The 15,936-nt window shown below is 48.1% G+C and overlaps 1 protein-coding gene across 4 annotated transcripts; it reads left to right on the top strand.

Moving 5' to 3' along the window:
• Positions 1-3,657: 3,657 nt before the first annotated feature.
• Ghrl (ghrelin and obestatin prepropeptide) lies at positions 3,658-11,295 on the top strand. 4 transcript variants are annotated; one of them, XM_074044407.1, is made up of 4 exons: positions 3,658-6,278; positions 6,765-6,900; positions 7,109-7,225; positions 10,159-11,295. In XM_074044407.1, the coding sequence occupies exons 2-4, from the start codon at positions 6,793-6,795 to the stop codon at positions 10,291-10,293; spliced, it is 360 nt and encodes a 119-aa protein (XP_073900508.1). In that variant the 5' UTR covers positions 3,658-6,278; positions 6,765-6,792; the 3' UTR covers positions 10,294-11,295. The 4 variants fall into 4 exon arrangements, with proteins under 4 accessions (XP_073900508.1, XP_073900509.1, XP_020023169.2 ...); XM_074044409.1 differs by lacking the exon at positions 3,658-6,278 and having other exon boundaries at positions 6,351-6,900; positions 10,159-10,267; positions 11,149-11,295; XM_074044408.1 differs by lacking the exon at positions 3,658-6,278 and having other exon boundaries at positions 6,331-6,900; positions 7,112-7,225.
• The last annotated feature ends 4,641 nt before the right edge of the window (positions 11,296-15,936 follow it).

Below are 15,936 nucleotides of genomic sequence, written 5' to 3'. Positions count from 1 at the left end.
GTCCTGGGCAGGGGAAAAGGACAGAAAAAAAATTTTCCACACTAGATTAAAACTAAAACCTTATAGATCAAGGATAATCAGAAAGTCCCAAACAGAAGAAAACCTAAAATATACATATAAACCTCATAATCAAATTGCTAAAATAAAAAACATAAAAGCTGCCAGCGACACATACTGTATACAGAGAAACGACTATGGCAGCCAACTTTTCATCATAAATCATGAAAACCAAGCAGGGTATTGGGAGCTCACACCTGTCAGATACTTCAGAGGCAGAGATTGGGAGGATTGTTGTTTGAGGCCAGCCTAGGCAAATAGTTCTTGAGACTCCATCTCCAAAATAACCAGAGCACAATAGACTGGAAGTGTGGCTCAAGCAGTAAACACTTGCTTTGCAAGCATCCAGCCCTGAGTTCAAACCCCAATCCCACCAAAAAACATATTCATTTTCCCTTACTATACCACAATACCTAGGATAACTTAAAAACAGACAGGTTTATTTTAGCTCACGGTTTCAGAGCTTCACTCCGTGACTGCTTGAGTCTACAATAAAGCAGGACACCATATGGCAGCAGCACATGGCAGAGGAGGCCTATCCACTTCATGGCAGTCGGGAAGCAAAGAGAAAGAAGGTCCCCAAGTTGGACATGGCAGCTCATGCCACCTAAATATATGGGAGGCTGAAATCAGAAGCATTGAGGTTCAAGACCAGCCCAGGCAAAAAAGTTAGCAATGAAAAAGCTGCATGGTCACACGCACCCATCATCCCAGCTATGTGGGAAACTTAAGTAGGAGGACTGGGCTGGTGGAGTGGCTCAAGTGGTAGAGCACCTATCTAGCAAGAGGCATAGACCCCGAGTCCAAACTCCAATACTGAGAAAGTTTAAAAAAGCCGAGAAGTCAGACACTGTGGCTCATTCCTGTAATCCTAGCTACTCAGGAAACAGATCAGGAGAGTCATGGTTTGAAATCAGCCAGGCCAAATAATTTGAGAGACCCTATCTTGAAAAAACCCATCACAAAAAAACGGGCTAGCAGGGTAGCTCAAGTGGTAAGAGTGCTTGCCTAGCAAGCGTGAGGTCCTCATTTCAAACCCCAGTGCTGGAAGAAGGAAAAAAAGAAAAAAAAAAAAAGCAAGATGGTAGATTTAAACCAAACTAGATGGCTGAGTACAGTGGCATGTGCCTGTCATCGTGGCTCCTCTAAGAAGCTGAGACAGGAGGACTGCTTAGTCTGGGAGTTCAAGACCAGCCTAGGCAGCATAATACCCCTATCTCGAAAAAAAAAAAAAAAATCTCAATGCTTCCCTTAGGGCTGAGGGTTTAGCTCTATGGTAGAGCACTTGCCTAAGATGCATGAGGCCCTAGCTCCGATCCCCAGCACCACAGTAAATATCAGAATGCCAGGTGTTGTAGAACACATCCGTAGTTTCAGATACTCGGAGCCCAGAAGTTTGAGACCATCCTGGGCAAAATAGCCAGATCCTGACTTTTAAAAAGCCATTGCCTGTAATCCCCAGCACTTAGGGAGGTTGAGGCAGGAGGATTGTGAGTTTGAAGTCAGCCTGAGCTTCCAAGAAAGATCCTGTCTAAAAAAAGAAAGAAAAACTTGAACTGTATACTGTTTTCATGAAACCAATCTTAAATATAAACATACATAAGTTAAGCAATGGAAAGTTGAGAAAAAGATACACTAAACATGAATCAAAAGAAAGCTCCAGTTCCTACATCAGTATCAGATAAAAACAATTTACGATCAGAACTACAATCAGATAAAGGAGGATGTAATAATAAAAAGATCAATTCATCAAGAAGCAATTTGCATCTAAATCTGTATGCACCCAATAAGAACTTCAAAACATGCAAAACAAAAACAGAACTGAAGAGAAATACTCTATATTTTAGTTAAAGATCCCAACACTCCTGTTTCAGTGACAGGTTTAGAAGCACATCAACCTTTCCCTCGCCTTGACCTAACTGGCAAGTGCAGAACATTCCACCCAACGATGTGGAGGAAGAGTAGAGGGGATGGTGGCAGGAGCCACACTCTCAATGTCCTTTCGTAACTTTGACTTTGGAGCCATGTAAATGCCTTATAATCAATAAATCAAATGAAATCATAGCATTCCCTAAAACCTGAAGAAAGATTGAAGGTAATTTTAGTCATATCAAGTTCATGACATAACAAAAAAGCCTTAAGTGACTTAAGGCTAAATGCAATGACTCATACCTCTAATCCTGGCTACTCTGGAAGCATAGATTGGGAGAATCACAGTTTGAAACCAGCCCAGGCAAAAAGCTCATGAGACCCCCATCTCAACAAACAAGCAGGTGTATGCCTGTAATCCCAACTACAATGGAGGCATAGGTACGAGGATCACGTTCCCAGCCAGCCAGGACAAAAAGCTAGACCCGCCCTGGCTGAAAAATAACCTAAAACCAAAAGTGCTCAGAGCATTGCTCGAGAGGTGGAGCTGTGCCTGAGCAAGCACAAGGCCCTGAGTTCAAACCCCAGTGTGCAGGGGGAGGTCTGCATGTGTACCTGGCTCATACCTTGCACACATGGGGAAAAACAAAAACGCCTAGAAAATAACAGTGTCAGGGACTAAATGAGTTATTAGTAAAAGTTGAACTGGTGATAGATACTCAGACTCAGCATACTGCCCGGTTTTTTTGTATGTTTGAAACTTTCCAGAACATACACAACATACACCTATGTATACATGTACTACACATGTGCGTGCACACACGTGCATATGTGTGCACGCACAGAGAACCTTTATGCTGTTTTCTGCTGGAAAGCAAGCATCACTTTGCCATCAGGACAGAATGGCCTGGACATGTGTTACACTGCAGATCCTGAACTCAGATGAGACCTCAAAACTGCAGTTTTTCTCAGTTTGCCTCAGCGCCGCTCCCAGCAGTCGGGAGACGCCCTGAAGGCCTCCCCAGCCCTGAGGCCCTGTGTCCTCAGAGGTCCAGGGCCTGAGACAGGATTTTTAGCAACTCTAAGAACGGTTCAAGCTCAGCGGTAGAGAGCAAAGTGACAGAGCAAGGGGCCAGTGCTAGTGAGGAATAGGGGGAAAGGCCTGAGGAGGGCAAGTGAGGGTAAGGTGAGGCTGGAGGGCAGGACTGGGGACCTGGGCTGAGTTTAGGACTGAGAGCACAAGCTGTTGGAAAGAAGACACTGAAGACTGGAAGGAGGCAAACCGGGGCTACAACCCCACGATGGCACAAGGGCAGTGCAGAGACGGCTTGGACAGGAGAGAGGCAGCTGGGCTAAGGAGAAAGAGGACCTAAGAGTGAGTCAGGATCACAGAGAATGGCACTGTCAGCACAGAAGCCAGGGTCACAGCAGACCTGAGAGGCCTGCTCTGAACAGAACGTGCTGGAAGAATAACGTACTCACCAGATCTCAAAGACTCAGTATTTAAAAAGTGAACACTTCAATTTGTTGTACTGATTACACAGTGAGCTGAAAATATTTTGAACATCCTGCTTAAATAAAATACAGCATTAAAACTAATTTCACCTGTTTCTTTTTTGTATTTATTCATTTACTTATTTATTTTGAGGCAGGATCTGCCAGGCTAACCATAAAATTATGATCCTACTGCCTCATCCTCCTGAGTGGCTGGGATTACAAGTGTGCTTCACCATGCTTGGCTTTCTTTTTTTGCATTTTTTAATGTGGCTCTTACAAAATTTAAAATTTCACATGATGCTCTTACTTGAATTTTGTATTATATTTCTATTGGAAACTTTCATCTGGTAGTCACAGGAGCCAGAACCAGAAGTACTGGAAAGCCGCATAAAAAAGCTGTAACTCAAAGAGCAAAATCTCCTTCACGACACCAGACTAAGCCAGAGACTGAAGCACAGCCAAATACAAAACCAATCACAGGGAGGAGCGGGGGAAGACCACATCTCAGATACCTTCACATCTGGCACTCAGCTCCCTAGTGTCCACCATCTGCACAGGACACCAGGGAGCAGTGGCGAAGAAGCCAGCTGAACAACAAGCCCCCGAGAAATCTGGCTTACTAATCCTCCCCCAAGTCCTGGAGGAGAAAGAACAGTTTGCTCCCCACCGTCCAGGAGTCGCCAAAGGCCTTGGCCACTGTCCAGATCTAAAGGAGTCACACAGTCTTCCCCTGAACTCCTCTCTGCTAGGATTTGTGTGGAGTTCCCAACCTGCTTGCCCCCTTCCCCAGCTGTGAGTGGGCAGCAAGGAACTTTCTGGATGTCCACCTGTCCCCACAGACTTTCCTTCCTCTCCCACTGCCTCCTGTGTGGACTCTGTGGTATGCACCCCCGCTGTTCCCCAGATAAGAGAGAACACAGCACCATGTCGCAGTGTTTGCTTATCTAAGATCAACACCACAGCTCCGGCCTCCAGGGACAGCAGTAAGCGGAGCCTCCTGTTTCAGCAGGTGTGTGGTCACCACAGCTAGGGGATTTCTGCTTGAGGGATTTGGGTGATCGAAAAACCCGCAAGTCTCTGAGGACCCTCGGATTTTCTCCACCATCCCCATCTTCAGCCCCTCTGTGCCCCAGGGTCCGGTGTGGTCTAAGCGCAGGACTGTGGCAGGGCTGTTGGGGGTGCCTGGTGACCATTCTCATCCTGCTGGTGGAGGAGGTGCTTTTTCTGGGAGGTCCTTAGTCCCCACATCTACTGAAGGGCTCAGTCCAACCCAGCCTGTGCTTCCACTATCTCTAGAGTTCCCACCAGGGCCTGATAAAACCCCACTCAAGTCTACCTGCAAAGTCTGGGTGATCACTTGGAACTTAATCAAATGGGGGGTTTTTTACAGTACTGGGGTTCGAACTCCAGGTCTAACATTTGCTAGGCATGCTCTCTACTACTTGAGAGTCACATTTTTGCTTAAGTTATTTTTCAGACAGCATCTCAAGTTTTTGTCCAGGTCTGGCTTTGGACCAGAATCCTACCTCTAGCTCCTGATCCTCCTCCCTCTGCCTCCCAAGTAGCTGGGATTACAGATGCTAAACACATCTGGCTTATTTGTTAAGATGGGGTCTAACTTTTTGCCCCGGCTAGCCTCAAACCTCCATCTTCCTGATCTCTGCCTCCTGAGGAGCTAGGATTACAGGCATGAGCCACCACACTTGGCTCTTTCCAACACTTTAACTCTGGTTCTGCTTCTCTCCTGTCCAAAAACCTTCAGTGCCCCAACATATACACACACACACACACACACACACACACACAAAAACACTCTTTGGCCATCCACAACCCTCTTTATGATGCTCACAGCCACCCTTCTCCAAGCCACACAGCCCTCTTCCTGCTGTCCCACACATGCTGCCCCCACACCTGCTCTTGGCCTTCACTCACCCGCTCTCTGCTGCCTCCTGCATGGCCCTACCCCAAACCACACACCGACTTCGTGGAGTCCTTCCTGCTGCCCCAACCTGTGACTTCTTCCTCAAAATGGCTGGCACTTCTGCACATTTGGCCTCAGGAGCCAGTGCTGGATGAACAACTTAGATGAAGCCCAAAACCTGCTAAAGGAAGGTGAGACAAGCTGCCACATTAAACACCAGGCTGGGCCAGGGGCACAGTTCAGTGGTTGGGTGATTGCCTAGAAGTGTTCATTCCCAAAACGGGAAAAATAAAAAAGAAAACAACAAAGCCAAGCACAGAGCAGCTATCTTGTACCACCCAGAGGCATTTCAAAGAAGGGAGCCACTGGTTGAAACCCCCCACACACACCTGCTCCTTGGGAAGGACAGTTTGGAGTGCACACCACAGCCTGTCCCAGCAGCTTCCCCATCTACAAAGTGGGACTGCCCCACTGTGGGGTTGGAGCAGTTTGGTTCATATGTTGTGCAAAGCCAGACCAGACACCAGTGGACTGGAAAGGCCTTGGTACTCTCCTGGTGACACCACCTTCATCTTACCCAGGAGAGACAGAGAAAGTCAAGGTCACAGCATAGCAACGCCAGGCCAGACCTGACAGCCACTGTCCTGCCTCACCTACACCAGGGCCAGGCCCACCTGGGCACCTCCCTTCGCCATTTAAGAGACAGCCGGAACTGATGCCCCACCAAAGTCAACCCAACAGTCTCTCAGGGCACCTGACCTGCACTGTTGATTTTCACATAGAGGACAGGAACATTTTTAGTTCCCAAGGAATGTAACTCAGTCCACGGAAACAAGGCTGCCTCTGAGATGACGTTGCTGGATTAAAACAAACACCAGGCTCCCTATATAAGGACGAGCCAGCCACTGAGCACCACCTCCACCAGGAATCCCAGGTAAGCACTCTCCACTCTGCATGTGTGCATGAGTTGAGTTCACGGGTTTTACTGTATGACTCCTGGCTCACTCCTCTGGGCCTCAGCAGCCCCAGGGGATAGTGGGCAACCTAGGACAGTCTGGCTACTCAGAGACTAAGCTTGCCTTAGGAGCTATCCCAATCTCCCAAGGCTCCTGAGGGTCCTTCTAGGTCAGCTTCATCAGGTCTCACTTAAAAACTTGGCACAAGTTCCTCAGGGCATGAGAGGAACAACACTGGGGTTGACCCCCAATCTTCCAATGTGCCAAGTTCTACTGCCAAACATTCTGTTCACAGTAGTCTGGAAAGTCAGCTTTTCCATCCTCTCCTGCCCAGGGGAGGGGGGAGAGGGATTCCTGCCCTACTCAGGTCCTTATGTCCCCTCCCACTGTCTGCTCAGCTCCTTCCAGAGACTTCTGAGGGACATCAAGGGGTAACATAAGGTGCAGAGACCCTCTCTCCCCAGGGCCATCTGTCCCCACCCAGCTGAGACCATGCTCTCTGCGGGGACCATCTGCAGCTTGCTGCTCCTCAGTGTGTTCTGGGTGGACTTGGCCATGGCAGGCTCCAGCTTCCTGAGCCCCAAACATCAGAAAGTCCAGGTGAGCTCTCTGTCCACCACGCCCCACATTCTGACTGGGGATCGGCTTCCAGTCCTGCCTTTTAGTGCCAGCTGTATGACCTGCAGCAGTGACTCCACCACTCTGGGCTTCAAGCCTTTTCCCAGCACACAAAGTCTGGGTCTGACTGTATCTGCTTCTAAAAGGATAGGTGGGCTTGGACCCTAAAGAGTATACATCTCCTTTCCAGCAGAGAAAGGACTCCAAGAAGCTACCGGCCAAACTCCAGCCTCGGGCTCTGGAAGGCTGGCTCCACCCGGAGGACAGAGGGCAGACAGAAGAGGAAGAGGACGAGCTGGAGATCCGGGTGGGTAGCTCTGCCTTTGTGGCAATGAAGTGGGGGTTAGGGAGGATGTTGGGGAGAGGTGGCATAACAGGGCCTATTTTCAAAGCTACTCAAAAAATTACAAACTAGTCCCCAAAATAGCTGAACTCCGCACTAAGCTCGTAAGGTCTTTTCCAAAGAGAAAAATGTTTGGAATTAGCTTTGCTACAAGAGAATGGGAATGTAAGGAGCCATGGATGGTGGAGAGAAGGGTTAGCAGATTCCAGGTGACCCAAAAAGAGCCAGATAATATGGAGCAGAGATAAAGACTCCCAGGAATGAGCAACTGGCCACAGAATGAAGATGTATGCTGCAGAAAGCTTTATTTTACTCAGGGGCCTCTCAGGCCTGAGGCTGGCCAGTGGAGCATTTTGAGACAGAACCAGGTGAGCAGGCTGCTAGCCCAAGTCGGGGCAGACAACACACGCCAAACCTACCTGTGCACAAGGGTGGTGGGGCCAGGTTATTCTTTCCTACAAATCTTGCATGGAGCAAGGAAAAAGTGGAGACAGCTCAAGGAATGGTGATGGTATTAAAGATATTTTAGGGGTCTCTGTAATCTTCTCGAACAGTTGCTGTGTTCTAGGAATGGTTTTTAGGAGCAACTAGGTGGCCATACCTCCTAGTGGCTAAACCAGGATTCCCTTGGGAGCTAGAGGTACCTCACAAGGCTGCTCTTGTTTGTTTTGCGGTGCTAGTGATGGAGCCCATGGCCTCATGCATGCTAGTTAAGTGTTCCGCCACTGAACCACAACCCTAGTCCTGTTCTACCCTTATTACGTATTTAATCTCTACAGTAAAGTGCAAGGCAAGTAGCACTGACGTTATTATCCCCATTTTGAAGACAGGAAACAGAAGTTCAAAGAGGTGAACTCACATGCCCAAAGCACCACAGCCTGTGTGGCTGAGACGGGACCCAGGTCAAGCTGACTACAGTCCCCAGCTCTCTCCCCTCCACACAGGTCTGGTGACCAGAAGGCATGCACAGTGGCCCAGCAGTGCTCTCTGCCAGTCTGAAAAACAGTGGAAGTGAGCCCTGCCCTCGGCCTCCCTTTACCTATTCCCACCATCCTCTCTGGCCAAAGGACGAACATCACCACTGAGATCCCCAAGACCCTGCTCTCTAACCTCACCAGATCCCAGGCCTCTTATTAGACCTTTGCTCCACATGAAGTGAGTTCCCAACCCACCAGGCTTCCATTCGACTGCCTACAAATCCTTAGGCTTAACCCCAGGAAATGGTCCTGTGAGATGGCCAGCTCCAGCTGGGCAGGCAGCACCCTGGCCACAAGAAGTCTCTTTATCTCACACAAGGAAGAGTTCTTGGTAGCCAGTGACTCAAGACAGAACTAGAGTAAAGGAAGTTTCTGGTTCTGGAAAGTCTGGCATTCCTGGAAGGCATGGCAAGCCCTGGAGGTACCAACTGTCCGCCCTCCCATTCTGGGGCTCTGCCTCTCTCATCTCAGGCTCCTCCACCTCCTCTCCAATGTTTTCCTCCCAAAATCAAGTTTCAGAGCTGGAAGACAAGATCAAGTTCCCCCACACCCTACTGAACAGATGGGCCACTGAAATCAACAGGAAAGGTGCTTTTTCAGGTCACATGAAGATCTCCCAACCACCACCATGCCGCTTCTCAGGGGCCCCTACCTCCCTGGGATGGGAGGGCCATCCCAAGACCTCAGATCTAGTAGTTTCCCTGATAGGCAGATAGTATTCTAAGACATCTTCAGGGGATCTGACCACCCTGTGCTGACCACAGGAGGCAAGAAAAAAAACATTTACTGGAGAGAAGGAACAGAAGAGCAAGTTCCCTAACAATCAGTCTCATTATTTCCACTCATTCCTGGTCATGGTGAGACAGCTATTTCCTGCTGCCCTAACTCCCCCAGCCAGTCTCCCCACCAGTGAGATGGGAACAGTGGGAGTCCCCACCTCACAGGAGCACTGAAGTCTTGGTGCAGCAACGGGTACTGGGTGTACCAGCCCCATTCAACAACTCAAGTATCTGGACTGGATTTCAGGGTCCTGCACCTCCCTCTGGCCGCAAGCAGGTCATCCACCCTCCCTGGGTTTCTGCTGTGAAGACAGGGAAAGGACCGGCCTGGCTAGAGAGCTCCCTTCCAGCACTAAGACTTTTTCCTGGACCTTTTCAGACACCCAGATGATCCAACATAGCTAAGCACTGGGTTTCCACTGGATAATGTTGTAAAGTTTCAGTCCCTGCTGTCCAGGACAGAAAATCTCCGAGGTGCCGGCCACCCCAGGAGCTCTTTCCCATCTCCCCAAAGCTGTGAGCTCCAACTGGCCATCCCAGAGAAGGTCTGGGAAAGGGAGAAGGGAACATACCCCCTAGAGAAGGAAAGAAATGGAGGTGCAGAAAGGAACTAGCCTAGAGCATCTTCCTAGGAAGTCAGCTTCCTGTTTGATGAAACAGAGGAAAGTCTATGTCTGAGAGGAAGAACAGCTGGGGAAGGAAAGGGAAGACAGGAGAGAAGGGCCAAAAATCACCACTCAAGGTGTCTCAGGGAGACACCCTACCCCCAAAAAAACCTCCCTGTTAGGCCAGAAGTTTGACCACTGGCAATTGAATCTTCTGTCTTCCAAAAGTTTAAGGAGGTAAAAATGTGTACTAGAACTCCACAACTTTATCAGCAACCACAAGAGGCTAAGGCCAGGACACAGGAAAGAGACAGGTGAGTAGGCTCCCTAAAGATGACAGGAGGGAAGACACAGGCAAAGGAGGCAGAGAAAACCTCACTCAGAGGCCATTCAGTGGCAAGGCCCAAAGGCCATTCTTCCCATTCCCTGAGAGGAAAAATTCTGAAAACCAAGACTTCCTTTGGGAGAAGGGGTTTGTTTGGGGCAGGGCGAATGTGACACTGACGCCTCCAGATCCTTCCTTGTCTATCTCCTAGTTCAATGCCCCCTTTGACGTTGGCATCAAGCTGTCAGGAGCTCAGTACCAGCAACATGGCCGGGCCCTGGGGAAGTTTCTTCAGGACATACTTTGGGAAGAGGCCAAAGGTGAGTCCATGCCCAGGTCACGTTAATCCTTTTTCCACAAAACTCCAAATAGAAGTTGAGCCTTCTAAGTGATAACAAGACGTTCTCATTCCCAACTCCTGCTTCTTGAAGAGCTTATTTCTTTTTCCCACCTATCTGCAGGATACCTGCAGGACAGGGTGCCAGGCTGGGGCTTGTGAGCTCAAAAGGGGCTGAACACAAAGCCTGTGGCTAAAGAGCACTATGTTCCAAGAACTAGCGTGTTAACCAAACCTCAATTTCCTTAGCTTTGAAATGGTGCTAACACCCCTTGTGAGCATATAAAATCATTACCAAAGCACCTTAACTCTGTAACTCACACAGGGAATAGAAGCTGCATTCAGAACAGGATCCACAACCAGACAGCAGGGGGTTTTTGGTTTGTTTGTTTTTCATGCTGGGGATAGAACCCAGCACTTCATGCATGCTAGGCAAGCAATGTACCATTAATCTACACCTCCAGCTGCTTGATTTTGGCTTGAATTCCCTGATCTCGTTAAAAAAAAGATGCCCAACTTGTCCAATTGAGGAAACAGAAATATGTGACTCTGAAGCATAACATACAATCTTTGCAAAGCACCTCCTTCACAAACATGGCAGCCACGATCACCCACCCCTTGGGAGGTCGGCAGGGGTAGTGCTTGCCTGTGATGCAAATAGGGAAGCCAAACCTCAGAGCTATAAGGGGACTTGTCTGAGGTCACAAAGTCCACACTCAAATGCCACCTTCCAATGCCAAGACCAATGTTTCCCCTCCCCCATCACAATACACCACTTCCGACATCACCAATGTGGAAGAAAACCGTGTCTGATGGTATCGGCAGGGTGCTGAACTGGAAATGACTTGATCTCTTGCCTTTCAGAGGCCCCAGGTGGTAAGTGACCATCTACAGGACTGGCCCCGCTATTTTCCTCCCAAGCTTGGAAGCTCTCATCTGGCTTTAGACTGCTCTGCAACTCCAGTACTACTGTACTAGCTGAAGAATAAATGTTCAAACAAATGTTCAAAATGGGAATTAATTTCACCAAAGTAAATTCTACATTTTACTTAAAAATAAAAAAAATTTTTAAAAATGAAATGAAACAATCCTTAGCCTATGGTCAATGGGAAAATAAGAAAAGACATGTAGCAAGGCAGAAAAGCAAGTAAAACCTGCTCATTCGAGCAGCTCAACTCCCAGAAGAATCTATGACTGAAGGTAGGGGAGAAGACACAGCAGAACTTCCACAAGGCATCAAAAACGAGGAACTCACTAACAACCAGCAAAGAGACTGGAGGTGACCGAGTCAGCATCCACTCAACTTCTGACACTGGGGTGGTAGACCAGGATGGGAATGCCTAAGGGTGAACTTAAGCCAGACAAGTAGGTGTTTTGCAATGCCTCTCACTGTGCCACAGGGCTGGGTAACTGTCTCCTCTGTCCTTACCCACTATGGAGAGATCTAGCAAAGCAGCTGCCCCATGTGGGCAAGGCTGGCCACCACCTAGGTTACTTTATTTCCCAAAGTCCAGCTCACAGCTGAGAGGAGCCTTGGCTCCTAAGTCTTGCACATGAATTCCAGTTAAGGCACCAGTATCCCTAGGGGGTTATCATCTGTCGTGAACACCTTTGTGAGAATCTGCAGGGTGATTTGAGTCTGGGTGATGATAGATGGGACCTGGCAGTAAGGGAAAGGAGATCCCAAAACTAAGCACTGCCCACTTCCCAGTGTGGACAAGTGAGCACTTAGGATCAACATCGAGCACGCCCTCTACAGAGCCAGGTGGATAATGGCCATGCTCAGGAAACCCCACATGCAGCTCCAGGAGCCAAGCCAGGATTTCCTCTGCTTGAGCAAAATCTGGTTGCCCAGCAGCCAAGGCACTAACACTGGTCACATTTGGTGGCACCCTGAAACCCCATCCCTGGTGAAGAGCTGTGTGTGGTCCCCACCACCTAGGAACTTGTTAGAAATGCTGATTTGGCTCTACTCCAAGCCTCAGCATCTACATCTTAACAAAAGCCCCAGGGCCACTAAATGACTTATGTAAAATGGCTTAGAACTGGGCCGCTGGTGGCTCATATCTATAATCCTAGCTATTCAGGAGGCAGAGATCAGGAGGATCATGCATGGTTCAAAGCCAGCCCAAATAGTTTGTGAGATCCTATCTTGAAAAAACCCATCACAAAAAAAGGGCTGGTGGAGTGGCTCAAGGTGCAGGCCCTGAGTTCAAACTCCAATACCACAAAAAAAATAAATCAATATAAAATAAAATGGCTTAGAGGCACCTTGATCCCATCCAGCAGAACTGCATACCACAGGCAGGTGGCTCCCACAGCACAGGAAGGTGTCATCTGTGACTCTTAAGAACATTAAGGACTGACCAGTGGGGTTCTCAACAGCAGGGAACAGACAGAAAGGATGCCCATGTCAACTCCTGTCTATTCTACACCCAGTCTCCAGCCCAGCTCTCACCAACTCTGTTCTTTGAGCAAATTTCTCTTTCTCTCTCTCTGAGCCTTGGCACCAACCACAGGCAGCCAGAATGAGTGAGAAAAATGAATGCAGTACTTTAAGTTAGTGAAGAGCAAGTGACTTGGAGAAAGATGCAACAGGGACAAAAGAAAAGGCCCTTCCTCAGCCACCAGCCAGCCACCTTGCTGCCCAGGCCCTCAACACTTGGTCTAAAACTCATCCACTGACATCTGGCAGTCATGAGGCACCCAAGCCCTCCTCTCACTAGTTAAGGGGATCCAGGACCCCAACCTGGTCCAAGTGGGACCTTGGAAAAGCAGGCACTGACTGGGCATGGAGGGCCCCAAGGACAGGCCCTATCGGCCCTGCTGGTCACCTGCTTCTTCCGCATCAAGAACAAGAAGTCACTTCTCTCTCCCACTGAGCATCCACTCCGATGCAGCTGCTCTGTGCCAGGTCACACGGTGTGGGACAAAGCTGGAGGCTTCCAGTTATGTGATCCAGACCAAGAGGCTGCACTTCCCAGCCTCTGTCCCAGGTCACTGCTCAGTCTTGGCAGTGGCACAGAACAGGATTCAACTACTGTTCTAAGTACCTCTATACATGAGGGTAATTTCAGTTAATTTCACAGCAAACTGACTTACAAGGGAGAAAATGCTAGTTCAGAGAAGGGAAGTAACTTCACAGCACCCTCGCACAGAGCTGCAGCCCTGAGGCACGTGCCCTTCCTGCTCTACCACCTCTCCATCAAGGCTGCTTCCCTCACCATTTACTGAGGACTAGGGATTTTTTTTTTTTTTTTGCATTGCTGGACATGGTATCCAGAGTCTGTGTATGATAGGCAAGTGCCCTGCCACTGAGCTATGCACTCATGTTTCAAATTTTTTTCACTTTACTTCATAATGTACCAGGTAAACCTGCAAGGTGAGGACAATTTCAAATTAACAACTGGCAGAAATAAAATTTATCATACTCCAAATATGTTCCTATGTCAGTTTTTTTTTTTTTTTTCTTTCTTTTCTTTCTTGAGATAGGGTTTCACTATGTTCCAGGCTGGCCTTGAACTCAATATCTTCCTGCCTCAGCATCCCAAGTGGTGTGATTACAGGAGTGCATCATGATACCCAGCTACCTGTGTTAGTTTTTACCGACTCTTTCATGCATTATTTAATGATCCCATTAACTTTTAAGAGTCTTGGAAGTAGGATGCATGTACCCGTGGGATGAACGGACATTTGCTGAAGAAAACAAATTTTCTTATGAAAAAAATTGTTTTTTTAATTAGGAGAGCACGTGTATTTACACACTTAAGTGGTATGTGCTCAGAAATCTTTCTCTTACAACAGTGCTCAGAGGTGAAATGCCTGTACTAGCTGACCTTCCTTAACCTAAACCTACTTGCAACACCGGTGACAAATGAGCAGTAACAGGGAGCAGAGTAGGGACTGACTGGCCACTGGCCATCATCTTTAAAAGTTTGCCTGTTCAATCACAAATGATAGCAAAGCCAAGAGCCAAGAGCAAACAGCCACAACCAGACCATGACTGAGGGGACAGTCAAGCATGTGTGCAACTGGGAAGGAACTGAGACAAGGCCACATGTGCTGATGACACGACCTATGTTTTTGTGTAAAGACAAGGCAGAGCAGAGGCTCCAAGGTGGTCTACACTGGTGGAAGGAAACCTGCCTTCCCACACATAGCTTTACTTTCCAGAACACCTTAGCACACCCTAAGGTGCAGCTCAGGGCAGTGTGTGTACCTAGCATACATAAGGTCCTGAGAATATCCCCAGGTCCACAAAACACAACAACAAAGCCCACACAAAAAAATTCTTAGTACAAAATAAGATGACTGACTGCAAATAGTGAACAATTTCCTCCCAAGTTCACCCGGTAGCAGAGAATTCACAGTCCAAAATCCACAGTCCAAATGACTCATCAACACCTGTGTATACTAGATTTTTCTTCCTCCCACTACATTGCTGTGCAACAGAAAAGACAATGTCTACATACTCTCCCAAGGCTGAGCAGTAGCAGCAGAGCTGAGTTTACAGGTGGTGGCATGAATGGCAGTGCTCCAAGGCATAACTCTTCAGATGGCACTGTGTATTTTTGCAGCCTTACAGCGAGAGCCACAGTACTTGAGGGTATTTCTAGACATTAAGATCCCCAGGTTACAAAAACTGGCCAACAACCAGCCCAGTCCACAGTGTTACTCCAAGAATCCATACAGACATGGCAAGCACAGAGATGGCTAGAGGATCCATTTTTTTATTTTCAGAAAGAGGGAGAGATACAGAGGCATCCTGGCAGCATAGCAAGGACAATCAAATCAACCATCCAAAAAAAAAACACTCAAAAACACTGCCGCCTGGTTCTCATGCCCACACAATGAGATGTGGGCACAGTCTTTGTTCTAAAGAGCAAAGCAAACAGATAGAACCTTGTACTTTTCCTTGGCAGAGGGCTGCATACGCTGGAAGCCACTGTGTAGCCATCACCTGTAATCCCCAAGTGCAAAACCGAGAGTCTCACATGCAGGCAGGACTGACTTACAGGACTTATTGTAGAGGAGGTGTCTACACTGTGAGTCAGCTGAGGGACAATAAAATGTGCTGACATACTTAGCAATCCCCTACATCTTCCAAGCAGATCAAGTCCCCTGGTTTCTCCACACTGGCAAGTTTGAGACACAGACCAAAAACAGCCGACACAGGAAATGGACGGTGATGAAGGCCTATCTCCCAGGCCAGTTACTGTGTCCAGGGGTAAAATGGAAATTCCAGAAAAGAATCAACCTATTTTATCTTAGTTTGTAAGATTTAAATGTGTCTTCCAAAAACACCTAGAAGAATTCATCCTAAGTATTGGGCTTTATAATTTAAGCCTTCAAAAGACACACCAGGGTAGCCTGACTCACTGCAGATCAGGGTGAAGGTTCTATTGGACTAAGTACAGGAGTCTCCTCATACTGAAGCCTTGACCACTGCAACCTTAAGGATCTATAGACACTTGACAAGGAAGCAGAGTGAACTCCCAACTTGAGACAACATAGCTGCACAAAAGCCAAAGGGGAGGCTCTCTCTTCTAAAGCACAGAGACAGGACACAGAAGAGGCCAAGGCCAGGGAGATGCCCGGGAGGGGCAGGAAAGGGTCTGTCACACCAGGCTTGCTTGCTCTGCATAGGAAACA

The sequence above is a fragment of the Castor canadensis genome, chromosome 10, assembly GCF_047511655.1.
Source record: "Castor canadensis chromosome 10, mCasCan1.hap1v2, whole genome shotgun sequence".
NCBI lineage: Eukaryota > Metazoa > Chordata > Mammalia > Rodentia > Castoridae > Castor > Castor canadensis.
The sequence above is the reverse complement of the archived record's forward strand: the minus strand, read 5'-3'. Positions and strand labels throughout refer to the sequence as shown.